We start from the raw sequence: 16,893 nt of genomic DNA, 5'->3' as shown, positions 1-16,893 counted from the left end.
GGGGATGCACATTAAAATTTCATAATTCAACTTCTCCCGCCGTTATAATCAAGATCAACATTTCTGTAAAATCTATTTTTTTCTTCTTCTTCGTCTTCAGTTTTTTTAAGCATAGGATGTCATATCTTTATTGCTCCTTTTGTATTACATTATTCTGTTTTATGGAAAATAAAGAATAAAATATAATAAATAAATAAGGATTCCGAAAATAACGACCATCGAAGGGCATGCACATTAAAATTTCATACTAGGAGACTCTCCCTGGATATTCAAACCCTTACCCTTTCACATATAAGAATTGTTGTGGAAATGGTACCCCTTTATCGTACAAATAATTTACCCTTACTTTATGTCAAGAATTGTTATACTGAAAGGCGCTAAGAAACAGCAAAAATGCAAAACGAACTGTACCGTCTTATTTTTCAGGCTACGAGCGTATCTTCCGTTTTAATTTCTTCCATCAAGCGGCCATAGTACCATGCATGATTTTTTTTCCCTAAATTTTCTTTCCCCTTCCGATCTAATACTTGGATTTAATTGCTATTCTTTTAGTTCACAGTCTGTTTTTGTGACCGTTTCAAAATACCAAAATTTTAGATTTCGCTATCCTGTCGCATGCTGTGAGGGTGAAAAACGAACCCTTTTCTGGTGGACCCTACCTGCAGAGGCCACCACCTGGAGTAGCCTCTCAGATAATTTCCTTGAAGACAAAATTTCAGCTTCAATCAATAACTGTCTATGCTTTTCAGACAGAAAAATTTAATCACACCTTCAAAAACTATTTTGAACCCCTTTGAGTGAGCCATTCTCTCACAAAGGCGAAATCCGGTCCTTGAAAAACTCCTCAATTACAAACCGGGAAAAAAATCTCACTCGCGTATTCCGTCATGTCAAACTAAAAGATAATTCCGGTTGAAATTACCCTCAGAGCAAAATTCTCAGCTTTCCGGGCGCGGGGGATGTTGAAGGTTCGAATTGATAATTACCTAACAGTAACGCATCCAGGATCAGAAAATCGTTTAATTAAGGTGATTCCATTGTATTGAATTGCGCATAATTACTTGTGTCGTTTAAATTTGCGCTCACAGCTCGAAAATATGATCTGCCCAGCCAATCATAAACAAACATTTATTTTCTCCTAAACGCGGACGGTGACGAATAATTTTTTTTTCTCGTTATTCTAACTTAGCTATTTTCCTCTTTATGTTTAAAGATTTTGAGAAAAAAAATGACAACAGAAAAAGGAGTCATCGCCAAAAATACGAGCTTGCCACCATTTGCGGGCATAAAATGGACTCATATCTGGATCGCTCTTTTTTGCGGAGCGAGCCACCCTCTTCTCTAGTCCCTCGCGCTTCTTATTGACCGTTGGGCTGTGCCGGTAAACAAAGTCACTAGGTTCGAAATTGTTGTCGCTTTTGTCCTCTTCGTTCCTCGAGACTTCGCCTTCTTTCGTTGAAAATGGGAAAGTTTACTGATGTTTACGCAAGCATAATCTGGTGAAGTGATGGTACTTCCAACACAGTAAGGCTCATAGTGGATTTGAAGGTGAGCTACATATTCAATCATTTTCAGAGCTTTCTGAATATGTGAGCTAGCTTATGCCTATTGAGCTTTCTTCACACGTTCCGTCGACGTCGTAAAATATTCATTTAAGCTTAAGTCTTAAGCTTAAATTTTAACGGAAGACGTTATGTGGAGCATATTTTGAAATACACGAACCCTTAGTTTCTGTAATTTTACTTTGCAAAGTGGCTGTTTACTGCAGAAGAAACATCATCTTGCCCATGTACTTTGACATCGACTAATATCGAACGGCTCTGTTGAAACATGTTCCGTACAAGTGCAGTGAAATTTTCGCTCACGAGCTTACACGAGGTTTTTGTGAAGCTTAAGTTACTGTCTTTTATTCTTTAATGAAGCTTGCACTTATAGGGTTGGTGTTGACTTGTTAATTCGTGGATTTATGATGTTTGATTTAAACCACGAACAAGTACCTTGAACTTTATAATGTAACCTCCACCCCACCCTTGCGACAATTTTGATTCGGAGTCAGCTGTGAGCTGTTATCAAACTATACCTGCCAGCTTTCACGCCAGCTCACGCTTGCCGTCACCAATTTCTTATTCCTGGTTTAAAAATGTGGGCTTAACTGACACAGTTCCAAAAATATGTAAACTCAAACCTATGCGAGAAATGAAAAGTCCATGTAAAATGACTAAATGATGAACCTTTCCCCGAAATTTCTGATTTTTGAAGGCCAGCATGAAGCATAATCATTTTTCTTGAGAACTTCAGAGTTATTAAGAACCTCTTGGGAAATCCTCGGGTGTCTGCAGATTATAGTTGTGTTGTCTTCTCCTTGGATAAAAATGTCACGCCATTGTATCAGAAAAAGTTGGCAGATACGTCTTAAATAGAATGGTCTGTTTTTGTTGAACCATTTAGCAAGAAATATTAAAAGTAATGTAAATTAACATTTCGATATATCCAACATCATGGTCAAGGTAAAGAAATGCTTTGACTGAGAAGGAAAGTAAAACCAATGGGCCTGTGGCACAGGGAGTAGGATATGATCAAAGGCTACTGGTAGCCAACTCACGACTGCAGAACTGAACAGTGGTAACCGTAACGATGTACTCGCATCAAACTGTGCTTCAAGGATTTATGGACGGCATGCAGGAATGAAATGTGACTTGAGAGGTTTGCACTGTGTTTGGTTGGCCCAGGAATGGAAATACAACTCTATAAATCATATTTAGCAAGAAAGCCATAAAGGCTTAATAAGCAGCCTCATTTATATCTCATTCTACACTGCTTAAATGTTTTAGCTATTTTCCTTAGTGAGATTGAGCTCCTTGAATAGTTTGGGGCCAATAGTCCCAAAAAAATTTTGAAACATTAAGGTTACCGTATACCTTTAGAGGTGTCTTGCGTCCAAGCAATGAAGCACGTCCAGTTTAAACTGTAGATACCTTAACCCCTATATCAAATTAAAGCTTATAGAGCTGGCTATCAAACTATACCAAGAATTTTGAAATAAAATAAATTGTCGAATTTTTCACGACCTCTAAATGCGAGTGTCCAAATCACCTTTTGAAAGTTACAAGTCAAAGCAAATTTTGGTTTTTGCTAATTTAATTTGCTCCTCAGTTTCCGGACCCAAAGCACTGAAGAAACTTGTCTGCGTTTTACGCAGTGAAGAGTTACAGAACATTTTTGAAATAGGATCAAAAAAATTTGGAGCAATGGTACAAAAATCGTTCTCAGAGAAAAATATTTCGAAAGAAAAAATTCACAGGCACGTTTTTGATGTTTATATGTTAAACTAGCTTCTGTCCAAATTTGAAGGCAAATGAACAAATTCCCTTTGAGTCTCTTTAAAGTGTCTCCTCCATGTGAAAAAATTTAAAAAATTCGAGAAAACAGTGCTAAAAATTCGACAATTCATTTTATTTCAAAATTCTTGGTATAATTTGATAGCCAGCTCTTTAAGCTTTAAGTTGATACAAGGGCTCAGGTATCCACAGTTTAAATTGGACACACACTACATCACTTGGACGCGAGACACCTCCAAAGATAAACAGTAACCTTAATTAATTTTCAAAAGGTTTGTATTTTTGGAGAAAGTTAAAATTTTGAAAATTGTGTGGAGCCTTTGGACTGGTTGGCTTTCAAAGGAAAACAAGAAAAAGAAACGCAAAGTTTGGTCAGTTTGGCTTGAACTGGGTCGGTTCTAGTCTATAAAAGATGTGGTCATATGGTGAGTGAGGGTCCAATTAAGTGAATTTTTTTATAACTTCAAATGTTTGTGTTTTGAGTAGAGGAAAGTGATCACAATTATTGTAATGCTCAAGATGGTCATAATTAAATGCCTTTATTAGCCCTAGTATTAAAATGCATATTTTGTATTTTTGTATTTGTATTTTTTATTTACTCTACACGATCGTATTACATTAGGTTACGGTGTGTAAGAAAGGAGTGGAGAAGGGCATAATAATATTATAGTTAACTAATTGTATTCCCTTTAAAATTATGATACAATAATTGTTAAGATAAAAAAAAGGAAAAAGGAAAACTAATTCTAAATAGAGGAGAAGAAAGACAGAAAACATTTTACAAGGTCGTGTGGCAGTGATATTCTCCTTACTGTGCCCTGTACATTTCACATGGTAGTACATGTAGTTGAGAGAATTTGTTTGAACATTGACATTAATTTTTATCTTTGTTAATCATTTACTTTATTTACTTTATTGATCATTTTATTGCTTTAACTTACTTACTGACTGACTGACTCACTCACTCACTCACTCACTCACTCACTCACTCACTTACTTACTTCAGTCATTGTTATCTTCAGTTGAAATGTGTTTGTTTGATGAAGCAGTGATTTGGAAGAAGAAATTACAGCAGCTGTAGATGCTTCAGTCACTATTGGGGTGTAAAGGATTGTTTATTAAGAAGTCATAAGGAAGGATTTGACTCTATTTAAAGGGATAGTACCACGCTATTTTTAGTAACAAATTGAAAATCGAAAACATAGATGTTTTTGCATGGAAACATGCGGGCAGGATTTGGCCATCTTCAAACAAATGTGTGCAAAAATTCCTGAATTTAAATGGCACTACATCTTTGCTATTTTAGAAGATGAGCATCTCAAACTTTGGGACTTTTACCAATTTTAATGGTGCTCTTTCCAGCTGTTACCTGGTATACATCAGAATTTAAATTACAGCAGTAAAGGTCTTTGGACGTGGGAGTTGACAAAAAAAAAATGGATGGAGGCAGGCTTTAACAAAAACAGAAAATTAATTTTTGCATTCACATTGCAGACGTAGCCTGGCAAGATTGAATAGTGTGACAAAGATGCCAGAACCCTCATTCAAATCTATGGAAGTAGTGGACGGAATAATACCCTTTACAGACAAACAGAAGCCCTATATTAAAAAATGCTTTCCATGTATGGGTGTATGTGTTGGGGTGAGTAACTTACTGTAACTGATAAGAAGGTTCATGCTTAGAATTAATTTTGTGTAATGCAAGGAACTTTTCCCATACACCTGTCCCATCAACAAGTTAGGGTACAATGTCATGTAATTTTACACATACCGATTCATCAGCCCAATTAGCAGGTTCAATCTCAGGGGCCTGAATCTACAAGTTACAATTTGTTGGTCAATTTCTTTTTCTGTTGGTGTAGCATGGGGTGAAACTCGGCTTGACTTAAAAAATCAAGTTGATTAATTTTGTCTGCCTGCTCCTTTTCTTTGTAAAACTGAACCAAATCAGCCAGATTAATTGGCATGTGTAAATTTGATCCTTTGCTTAAAGTGCATAGCATTTTTATCACGAGCTCCTGGCTTGGGAGATTGGGTGACCACTCTCTATTTCCCCGACTTTAAATAAACATTGTATTGTATTGTATATAAGGAGACTTATGTTGCAAGGGCTGTGAGAGTCAACCTAGTTAAGGAGGCTCGTAAGGGTTTTTCATTGTTGCAGTGTTCGTGAAATAGTGAACAAAAAATTGATCTGATCATGTGGACAAACTGTATTTTTGAAAACATTTTTGTAACTCAGTTGTTTGGCAATGCTTTCAGGCTAGTTCTGATGTCATAGTAGTTACCATGGCAACAGGTCAACTCTACAAAAGGACCTCTAAATTTCAGTTTTTGCAATTTAGCTAGAAAACTATCAAAGTCAGTGAGCTACCTTTTTTATTGCTTTGTTGGAGAGTGCCCTAAATTCTTTAACATGTCTGGCCAAGTGACAAAAAGTTATCCAGCAGATCTTGTGTTATATCAAAAAAGGCTTTTTTTTTTTACCTACAGGAAATTCTTCTAGATAATTTTTTCCAAAATATTTCTATTTGAAGTGGCATACTGAATGTTGCATGCATGCAAAAAATCGAGATACAGTAGCTCATGGCACAAAATTTCGAGGAAGAAAACAAAAGTTTCCTGCAGCTTTAATTAATTCCGGTTCACACAATTTTACATTGCATAATTTCCAATTCTGGTGTTCTGCAGGTGCGACTTTTAATAGACATTAATGTTTTTTATTCATTCAGCTGATGTGGACACCTTAACTACAGATTGGGTTCGTTAAGGGAGCAAATTGCATCTAAAAACTCTTTCAAGCCTCCTTAATTTGTTTATTTTGAATTTGGACTTCCCCTGCAGCAGTGCACATCACTTAAAACTGGTTTGAATTTAGGTATAAAGAAGTACTGGGAACCACTAAAATGTTTGGTCAGTTTCCTTGTGTATGTAATCTCTAGATGAGTTTCTCAAATCAGTTCAATAGGTTACATTGAACAGTAATCTACTTGTGTGTCAGCAGTAATTCTGTCATTTTTGTGGAGAGGTTTTTTGAACTTAAAGTTTCATACTGTCTGACATCATTGCAAGTGTGGAAATACATTGTAAGAGCTGGTGATTGGTAATTACCAGTACAGTCTCAAACTGTCTACACTTACAGGAAATGCAAAACTTGCCCAGGTGGGGAAGTCCGAAAACACTGGAACAGGTTTGACCTACAGTGTATCGGATGCCAGGAAAATTTTGTCATGGATAGGCCAGTAATGTACAGTGTGAACGGAACCTTACATGTACAGTGTAGCTTTGCAGTAGTGATTCTTGCTTCATGTTGAGTCACTGCCTTTTTAATTTTCATTCTTTATTATTTTGTGATTGTACAGGTTCTAGGTCTTCTTGAATTGTGTACTGCCATTGCAGTAATGGTTCTTGAGGGACACCGTGCTGCAGTTTCCTCTGTGTCATATATGGCAGCCCCTGCTGTTCTTATTGTGGCTGGTATTTTAAGTTTGCTGGCTGGAACATTCATATTCTGTATGACAAAGTGCAGACCTGTAACAAAAGCAAGTATCAAGAAATGGATATTGGTTGCAGTAAGTTTCAGCTCATGCACTATTGCCCAGTGAGGATTCTTACACTGTACTCCTCTTTTGTTGTTGTTGTTGTTGTTGCTAGAATTTAAAACTGACCAGACCTCCCCACCCCTCCCCCTTTTCCTTGTCAGCAACAGCATGACAACAAGTTAATTCAAATCAAAACATTCCACTGCTAATGCATCAGACCCTTCCAGTATTCCTTAGTATCACCTTTGATGCATTTCTATAAATTTTGGGCAATTTTGGCACAATCTTTTCTTGCAATTCAGTTTATAGTTCTCCTGGTTGTGGCTGCTGCCTTGAGCTTGGTGGTTACAGGCGTGGGATTTTCCCATCGTGCACAGGTAAGCATTTAATTTATTCTTCCCTCAAAAAAATTAATACAGAAGCAAGAGAAGCAACATTTGGGAATTAATACATGTGTGTATATCAAACACCAGGAGGAGTGTTTCATCCGATTTCTAAACACCGAGAAGTGGGTTGGACCTTGGTTTTAAACAGCCGACACATTTCTAGGAATACTCTTTCATTTTCTTTTTCCTATTGCATTACAACTTCACGCCGATTTAAGTGTGTACCCCAAATTTTGGGGTCGTTAAGTATTCATATATTCAAGCTATTGTTCTCTCTTTTGTCGACCAATTTCCGACAACAGAGCATGTTTCCGAAGATCGCAAAGCCTTTGAAGTAGGTGAGATGTTTTATCTTTTGTTTTAGAGTTTTCTGCTGGCCTGTGGAAGCTCCCTGGGGAGGCTAGAGAAATGAGTCACCATGAACACACCGACTCACAACGCGCCGCTTCAGTATCGAGAGTTTTAAAAACAACTTTCCGTCCTGCAAACTAACGAATAATTAATAAACAAATTTTGTTCGCTAAACGGAAACATGGATTTGCCGATTTGTTTATCTGTCATCTTTAATGACAGCGATCTATAACAGATTCTCGCTTTTCAGTTAAAAGTTAGAGCATCGCTGAATATAAAATGTAAATAAGGTCAACTGAAAAGAGCGCGTGCCTACATAGGCTAAGGAGCTGATGTTATTGTTTGTCAATGCGTCATTAAGTATAATCAGAATGCGACTTCCACGCTGAGTTTCCCTTTTGTTTCTTCCTTTTTTTGGTCTGATATTTTGGAATCTCTTCGCTAGAAGCAAGTATTTTAGTAACATAAACTTAATTACGATCGACCACGTCTTCACTCGTAACAAACAAAGCGCACAACATCAAATACCAGTTTGTTTACAGTGAATTACAATTGGAACTCTTTTGACTCTTTCATAGCTCCTAAGGTGCTTTCTTTAGGGAATACAAATCAATGTTTTAGCGTTTTCGTAAAAAAAAGTTATCATTAAACAGATGGTATTGATTTCCACGCGTCGGGAAGATGATGATGCCATGCACAAATTTAATTAAGCCTAATAACTTCGCCGCTCTAAACACCGCTTGGCGAAAAATATCGAAACTCGGCTTGCAGTGATCAAAACACCACGTTTAAGATCTCTTTTTAAAGCTCTCAAAAGACTCTTTGTTCACTGATATAAATAACAGCTTAAAGTATTTTGCGAAGAACTTAAAACCATCAAACGTCTGCAGTGATTCCTCGCAGTTCCTATTGATAACAAGAACAAAGGAATACTCTCGCAACTTCGCGGCTCAAGGCTGCTTAATTAGACAATTGTTCCTGTCTTTTGAATTCGCATCTTGGTCTTCCTGAAAAGTTCTCACCTTTTCTCAACCGAGTAAAAACGAGCTAATTTCGCGGCTGCCAAAGTGAATGCCCAAAGGAATAAAGAGAGCCTTCAGGCAATAAAATCCAGCGGAGTCACCCATTTCTCAATGACACACTTAAATCGGCGTGAAGTTGTAATGGTTTCTGAATTTTTTGTATCAGTCACCATCCCCAGACCTCATGATTTCACTTGGTCAAAACACTGTCATCGTAGACAACTTGCAGCATGACATCAAGTAACGTAACAGAATGTCAACAAAATACAGTAATGCCATCATCTCACTACAGTGTACTTGTCAGCATGACATTATTTTTATTGTACCTAGACAACCTACTGCAGCCAATTGCGATAGTCATTGGTGTCTTTGACTTACCATGCATTTGCTACTGAGTTCAGCAAATAATTTTAATGAATACCAAATCACTAATATCAGCAAGATTGTGCAGTTTTCTTTGGTTGCGTTTAATAAAACAATAATTACGTGTATTATTCCACTTGCGTTTGTTGGCTACAACATGACTATAGCCAACTTGGCACTGTGTGGCTCATTGGCTGTCATCTTGTATCCAACACACAAGCTTTGCACCCCCCCCCCCCCCCCCCTGGATACAATTTTAACAAAATTACTTTTGCATAAAGTTTGAACTGATTACAATCAGGTATTGTCATAATCTGAGCATTTAATATACATTTGTAATATCAATAATAAGCCAGTGAAGTACTCAGTGGAATAATATTTTTTCCTGTTGTAGGTGCGGGATAAAATGGAAGATGATATGAAGAACAAACTTCAAGAATATGGTTTGACGGGAAGATACAAGTCCCTGACCATCATCAACAAAATACAATCAAAGGTGCTGTTCGCTGCCTGATCTGTTGGTAGCATTTAACTACAGTCGACTCCCGATAACTCAAGCAATTCAATTCAAGCCTTGAAGGGAAATTGAAAAAGGTTCGAGTTATCGGAAGTTCGAGTTATCAAGGGTAAAATTACACATAAAATGACCTGAAGGGAAATGAAAATTGGTTCGAGTTAGCGGGAGGTTCCAGTTACAAGGGTTCGAGTTATCGGGAGTCGACTGTAGAATAGAGCCCAATTAGTCATTACTGCATGAGCTCTATTAAGTCGCAGAAGGCTTATCTGTTGAAGTCATGTCTTGAGAGGAGGGGTCTTAGTGAACAAAAATTGAATTTAATAAAATAATGTAACATGTAGGTGTCTCTCTCTCCTCTACAGAGGCTCCTTCACACAAAAAGGAGAGAAAAGTAGGAAATGCGAAGAAAACGGGATCATCCGCTGTGCCCCTTGTTAGTTTACTCTCCTTATTTGTCTCCACTCAAGTACAAAAGAGGCCGCTGCTGAAGAGAGAGTGTAGATTTATTTAATTAAACCACACCTCAATAGCTCATGCTTGAACCATGTCAAATGGACTCTATTGTTGATGCTTCTAAAGCTAAATGTTTCTTTCTCAATACAGGACAAGTGTTGTGGAGTAATCAACTATGTTGATTGGAGAAATACGACATACGGTGGACACAGATATGACAAAGTTCCAGACAGCTGCTGTAAAAAAGAAGAACATGCCTGTGGCTTTGAGTTTGAACTCGGCAAGATAAACCATAGGGTGGGACAAAATGATTTAAATATTATATCTCTCAGTTAGTACATTGGTTAATTTTGCAGGCCGTATTTCACTGTGCGGCCCCCTCAATTTGAAAGTTTCCTTTCCTGCGCACCCTATTAACCTCAAAGACATAATTATAATAAATATCTTACAAACCTCGTTTTCTTAGTCCGTACTGTAAGTTGCTGATCCTCGTTTTTTCTCATTGATTATTATATGGCCTGCGCTCTTCACGCTTGGGCCATAGATCAACGGGAGAAAACTCATAATTTACAGCACAGATCTGATACTTGGTTAGTAAGAGTTATTACATGTAATATTATTCTCCTTTACTACAATGATTTGAAATTTTGCTGTAGTCTAAGGGACAAAAATTCATTGACAGTGCTCAAAAGAGCACCCTAAATAACAAGTAGTAAAAAGGCCAAGTTTGATAGATTTGATTTAGATACATGTAGCTGACGAGGCAGGTAGCATTGAGTTGGCTCTAATCATCTCATAACCAACAAGCATGAGTGGAATAACTGTTTTGTTAAAAAACAATCAAGAAATAATGGATAGATCTTGCTCGCTTTGCAAAAACAAACATAACAATTTAATGGTCATTATTTCTGGGGCATGGTATAATGGCTCATATATACGTACCATGGCCACTAAGCCAATCAAATCCCTGGAATTGCATTATACAGTGATCCAGTTTTTAATAATACTATTATTTATTAGGGCGTACTGTAGATTAAACTCACCTTTTGTCCTCCACTAGGGATGTCTTAAGATCGTAAAAAGTTCTACTGCTCTCCATCTCGTGATCGTTGGCTGTGTTGGGGTCATTGTCTGCATAATCGAGGTTTGTTGACAAATACTTGATGATTAAAGTTGCTTTGCTAAATCTTCTCTTTATGTTTTATGTGTGATGTAAGTAACTTAACCAAATTCAAAGAAGGCAAAAACAATTGCATCCACTGATGAAGATTCTACAGTACATGTGCATACCTCAGAAAAACTAGTCATATTTATTCACCAACCCACTCCGCCTCTCCCAAATCGCAGGGACACCCATCCTTCCAATGATAATCCCTGGTAATCTAAGCCTGATGGACTTTTAGCTGTTAGCTGTTTTAAGGTTGCTCGCAACAGTTTCCAGCACTTATACTTTGATGGATCGATACTGCCGCTCTTTTTCAGTAGATACATGTAATTATTTAAGGTGGCGTGCTAACCACTACACCTGTACACCACCGTCTCTCCACTCTCTGTGAAAGTAACCCCCCTTAAAAATTCCTTTGAACAAATACTCTGAGATTTAGGCTTTTGTGAATTCACTTTCTATATCGCCTTGTTACTTGGGAAATACTCATCTGATGAGTCGTGTTGACCATCAGTTGACTAAAATGACACTACATTCCTACACCTTTAGCTTACAGTAAGGGCCTGTTTACACAGAGGGAGCCGGTAACCTTCTTAGAAGGGTTACCTTCCTCCACTGTTTTTTCCTAGTTTCACTTAAATGCTAGGTTGGGTTACCCTAAGAGGACAGTAAACCTGTTTGCTTTCTAGGGTTACCCTTTCCTAGGAGGGTCAACGTTTTGTTTATTTAAGCCATGTAAAAGCTCGAGATAGGGTTACCCTCCTACATGTAGGAGGGTCAAGTTAAGGGTGATCAGATTACCGTCACATTCTTGCCAACTGTAAACATGGCTGAGCGCGATTATAACCTGGAGAAGCATTTCGGAGAATTATGCTGACAAGGGTGGCGAATCCAAGCTGGAATGATACGGAAAGTCAGAAGGACAGCCAGGGCAACAGCTTTGCGGCAGGAATAAAACATTCTCCTGATGATGGGCAGTTTAATAGGCGAAAGTCTTGAAAAAAAATGGTTCGAAAGACAGAGCCATACCTGGTCAGCCATGCAAAAAATCAAAAGGGAAAAGAAAAGCGGCCAATCGACCAGACTCTTCAACGAAAAAGGCAACGAAATTGCTATGGACGCCCGAAGCCATTCAACTGCTTCTAAAAAATAAATCAAAGAGTACAAGATGAAGTGCGAATAGTAATAACCCTACTCATGTAAAGGAGGGCTATCTTTCAACCCTTCTAGGAGGGTTATGCTCCCTCCATGTAAACAGGCCCTAATAATTCCCAATCAGTTTCCCATTCTTGTAGCCAAGTTATGTTCTTGTTTTTTTTTTTATTTATTTATTTATCTTTTTTGTTGTTTTTTGTTATTATTATTATTATTATTATTATTATTATTATTATTATTATTGTTATTATTATTATTATTATTATTATTATTATTATTATTATTACTATTTACAAGTTAAAAGTATATAAAAAAAGAGCTATTAAAAACCTATTCACATTTCTTTTCGATTAAAAAAAGATAATATTTTTAAGCAACAATGTTTTTGTAAAGAAAAAGAAAAAAAGAACAAATGTCATGAAGTTTTTTTAAAAAAAAATTAAATTCGGCATTTTAAAATCGGTCTACTTGATAAAAAGAAACAAAAAATAAATGAATAAACAAAATACGCATCTCTCAAATGGCCCCTTCTGCAGTTTCAATGTCAATTATTATTATTATTATTATTATTATTATTATTATTATTATTATTATTATTATTATTATTATAAAAAATAGTCTCTTTTTTAATCGACAAGAACTGTAAATAGGTTTTAATAGCTATTTTTTCAACTTTTAACTTGTAAATAACAATTTCCTTGGAATATTTTAAAAAAGAGATTATTATTATTATTATTATTATTATTATTATTATTATTATTTATTTTTGTTTTTGTTTTTTTTGCAGTTTGTATTAGCAGTAGCTGTTTTTGTGATCAGGCGGGAGCGTTTTGGATAATATTGAAAAGTAATTGAGTTTACTGATATTGACATGGCCATGAGCACAGAGTCTTAATGAGTTCTATTTGATTGTGTAAGAAAATGTTCTCTTAGAATGGCTCACCTTTTAACCACGAAACCCTTTGAACACCGGCCTCTTGGAACGTATTTACTCGTGCATACTGTGCACGAATGACTGGAAAATTTATTGCATTTTGCGCAAGTGGTATTGCACTTGCAGTCACGGTTTGTTGACTGTATTACAAACCTGGTGAGAACCTTGTCAGGGACTTGTCGTGCAACTGATACAAGATCAAAGGATGTGGAAACAGAAAACAGTTAGGATTCCCAAAAGGGCCATTTTATAGTCACCAACAGTAGATGTTCGAAGGCAACAGTGTCTCATACAATAGAATAGAACTCCTCTTGACCCTGTGCAATGAGTGACTGCACTAATGATGTCATGTTGATCAAGGCCCCAGTTGTCAAACATGCACGGATTACTATTGATGGAGACCTTGGCCTGACCATGGAACATTGCAGGAAAATAAAGCTTAGTAGCTTTCATTTAAATGGCCACATTCACGTACTCAAAAATTAGAATCACCTTGTACAGCATAATAAACATTGCCACAGTAAAGTGCTGCTCAGTAGCTTTCAGTTGAATGGTCTAACGATTTCACCCACAGGCTCAACGGTTAGAACCACCGTGCACAGTATAATAAACAGCACCATAGGAAAATACTGCTCAGTAGCTTTCATTTCAACGGTCATACTTTATGTTTTCATCTACAGACTCAAAAGTAAGAACCACCTCGTACAGCATAATAAACAGCACCACGAGAAAGTAGTGACTGGTAATAAAGTACTGCTCAGAAGCTTTGACTTGAATGGTGACACTGTAGGATTTCATCCACGGACTCAAAATTTGATCGCCTTGCACGGTATGATAAGCAGCATTACGGGAAAGAACTACTAAATGATTCACAGATTTGTAAGTGAGGAACCTTTTACATGAATGGGTTAAATAGTGTTCATTTATTTCCAGAACACGATTAGCCATGGTGATTTTAGATGTTACTTTGCCATTGCCGAAAGGAAATAATAGCCCAGGAATCTTTTCGAGAGAATCGTTTGAATTGATAGTTACAGTTGACATATCCAGCGTTTAAGTATACTTATTGTAATTAAGCTGTATTTAATTTTTATAAGAAGATATTGAAGTTTTGCGCTGTTAAAATTGAGATTAGAAATAGATATTATAAAAGGTTGACGTTGCAGCCCCTTCAGAAGGGTTGCCCGGCTACAGGTGTTTATTAGGATCCCAGCAACGTCTGGTAATTTCGTTTAAAAACTAGAACGGTTTATAATCCTCCAAGGTAGGCCATGTTTTCAAACGTTTTGGTTTTGTATCCTCAAAGGTTGCTGGAAAGAACTTCAATATTTGGTCGTAGGTTAGAGGGGCACTGCCATCGAGATTTTTCTGTGTTTTGGTCAAAACTACTCAATTATTTGACAAGATACCTTTTCGCTAACATCAAATTGCTCTTAGAGCACCAAGGAGAAAATATTAAGTGATCTCTTCTCTGAAGAACAAACTATAATCAGGTTTTAGTGATTTCTCCAAAATACACGGGAAGAACTTGAAAAAAAATGGCCCATATCTTCGAGTTGCAGTCCATTAACGCATTTATATCCTGGCCATCCGCAACCAAAGATAATTAAAACTGGTTTCTGTGTACTAGTACTCAAGGGTAATTGTTAACAAAAGCAACCCATTGTTTTAACGTTTCCATTGATATAGATAAGTTTTTTAGGTTGTGTTTAAGTAACACTACAGATAGATGACACTGCCCCTTTAACAATACGGAAACATGACAATTCTCTATATTCGGTTTGACTTCTTTTTGTATCCAAGTTTTCCTTGATGATGTGTGACAGCTGATGCACACTTCCAAAATTAGTTTTCAAATCATTATGTACTCAACTAATCGCCCCGTCTTGAACCATGCAGTAATTTGAAATGATATCCCCTACCCCCTACCCCACTCCCAAATTTCAGAAGTTGTTGTAGGTATATGGTATTTCCGCATTTTCTATAAATAACATATACTTAAAGCATGACCGACACCGCTGCATCTGGATTGGGGCAAGTGCGCTTATGCAACAGAACGGCTGGAGTAGGAAGACGGTAATTGTCCTTATGTAACCAACGTGTCAGAAACATGTACGCAATCTTGATTGTTACCTCTCACAAAACGCGTCAAAACCCGTTTGGATATAGGGTATCACGTTGGTTATATAGAGGATATGCGCGAACGAGTGAAATATTTTTCAACACGAGAAGAGAAATTTCGTGTCTCCAGGCAGCCATGTAATGTTCTGTTTGTTATATAAACACCAATGAAATACCAAATCATTGCAAAAGGCGCGATTTATCATGTAACGATATCAGCGGTGATCTTTTCACGTGTGAAGATAACATGTTATTTTCACGTGTGAAGGTATCACGTTTTCGCGCGAAAGCCCACCCGGTATTTCATTGGTGTTTATATGATAAATAATGATATTAAGAGACTCCCCCCTTCCCATTGACATGCAGTCCTGTTGCATATGCTCACTAATAGTAACAAATTAAGAAGGCAGAAAGATGTACCAAAACCAGAGTGTTTGCACAAACTTTGCAATTTAAATTGCAATTTCATGTTATTACTCGTTATATATATTTTTGTGGGAAGTAAGTAAATTATATTCAGCCTAATGCGTCATTCCTCGAGATACATGCGCCTGATGGTTTACGATCCATCCTGGCCCCGGCATAATTAGGATCAAATTACAAATTATGTCGATAACAAAACCAAGGCAGTATGGGAGCTACAACGTAACTAGTCTTCACGCAGCCCCCTTTCAGGGGACCCCCTATAAACGACCTTGTGTGAGGCTTTGAGCTAGGACATTGAAATGATGCTAATAGTTAGGAATTTCAAGGGCCTTGTGTTTTCAACTTTTTTCAGTTTTATACTGTTTTTGTTATACTGGCCTTCGAAGTTTGTCTTTGGGCTGACATTAAAATTGCCTATTAACATGAACTTGTATTTGTTGTTGTAAATTTATTAGCATTGACTTTGGTATTTTACCTGTAGACCTTGAGTTATACTCGTTAGCAATCAATGTTATGAGCAAAAATAAATAAAATCGCTTACAAATAACAAGGTGTCGTCTCAAGTCTTCGAGTCAGTGTGGTTTAAGAGCGATTTTACTTACCCAGTGAAACGATGAGCTGAAAAATAAAAGAAGTCCCTTTTTACACTTGTTTAATAAGACGAGTGGTTACATGTATTTGGAACCAACAGACAAAAGGAATTAGGAGAACATGATGGTATTCAGTAAGGTTTATCGCTCAATTTTAACTCGCTGGCTCTTTCATCATTGACTGATATATTTTCTTTGTATTGATATTCCTTCGAGCAATCTTTATTGAAATATCAATGTCAAGTAATGAGGTCACCATCCTCGCTGTTTTCGCCGTGCATCAGACCGGATATTTCAGACCACGACATAAAGGGTCCACGGCACTAATCATGCCTCGTTGCCGTTTCAGGACACACCCGTTTCTGCTCTTGTCGACACCTGAACGCCATAATTCAGTCGCTAGATCTCTCTGACCAAAGTCATTCCATTTATTACCTTACCACGTCACTACATATGTACTAGCTTCTCAGGATTATCCTGCAATTGGACCGCAACCCCCTAATTTCTAGAAGAAATTTGAGTTAGGTGAC

The 16,893-nt window shown here is 37.1% G+C and overlaps 1 protein-coding gene across 2 annotated transcripts; it reads left to right on the top strand.

The window, feature by feature from the left end:
- Positions 1–1,389: 1,389 nt before the first annotated feature.
- Positions 1,390–16,323, top strand: LOC146479955 (CD63 antigen-like). Of its 2 annotated transcripts, none has more exons than XM_085110814.1 (8): positions 1,390–1,548; positions 4,833–4,980; positions 6,701–6,910; positions 7,183–7,257; positions 9,397–9,498; positions 10,123–10,269; positions 11,033–11,116; positions 13,080–16,323. In XM_085110814.1, the coding sequence occupies exons 2-8, from the start codon at positions 4,867–4,869 to the stop codon at positions 13,128–13,130; spliced, it is 783 nt and encodes a 260-aa protein (XP_084966940.1). In that variant the 5' UTR covers positions 1,390–1,548; positions 4,833–4,866; the 3' UTR covers positions 13,131–16,323. The 2 variants fall into 2 exon arrangements, with proteins under 2 accessions (XP_084966940.1, XP_084966941.1); XM_085110815.1 differs by having other exon boundaries at positions 6,701–6,914; positions 7,190–7,257.
- Positions 16,324–16,893: the final 570 nt, after the last annotated feature.

The sequence above is a fragment of the Pavona decussata genome, unplaced genomic scaffold (assembly GCF_977016875.1).
Source record: "Pavona decussata unplaced genomic scaffold, jaPavDecu1.1 SCAFFOLD_58, whole genome shotgun sequence".
NCBI lineage: Eukaryota > Metazoa > Cnidaria > Anthozoa > Scleractinia > Agariciidae > Pavona > Pavona decussata.
This window is presented reverse-complemented; position numbering and strand designations above follow the sequence as displayed.

Coding starts and splice junctions, on each gene's coding strand:
- LOC146479955 (XM_085110814.1), top strand. CDS start 4,867: ATGCCAGAACCCTCATTCAAATCTATGGAAGTAGTGGACGGAATAATA. Junction 9,499..10,122: donor TCAACAAAATACAATCAAAG/GTGCTGTTCGCT, acceptor TTCTCAATACAG/GACAAGTGTTGTGGAGTAAT. Junction 11,117..13,079: donor TCATTGTCTGCATAATCGAG/GTTTGTTGACAA, acceptor TTTTTTTTGCAG/TTTGTATTAGCAGTAGCTGT.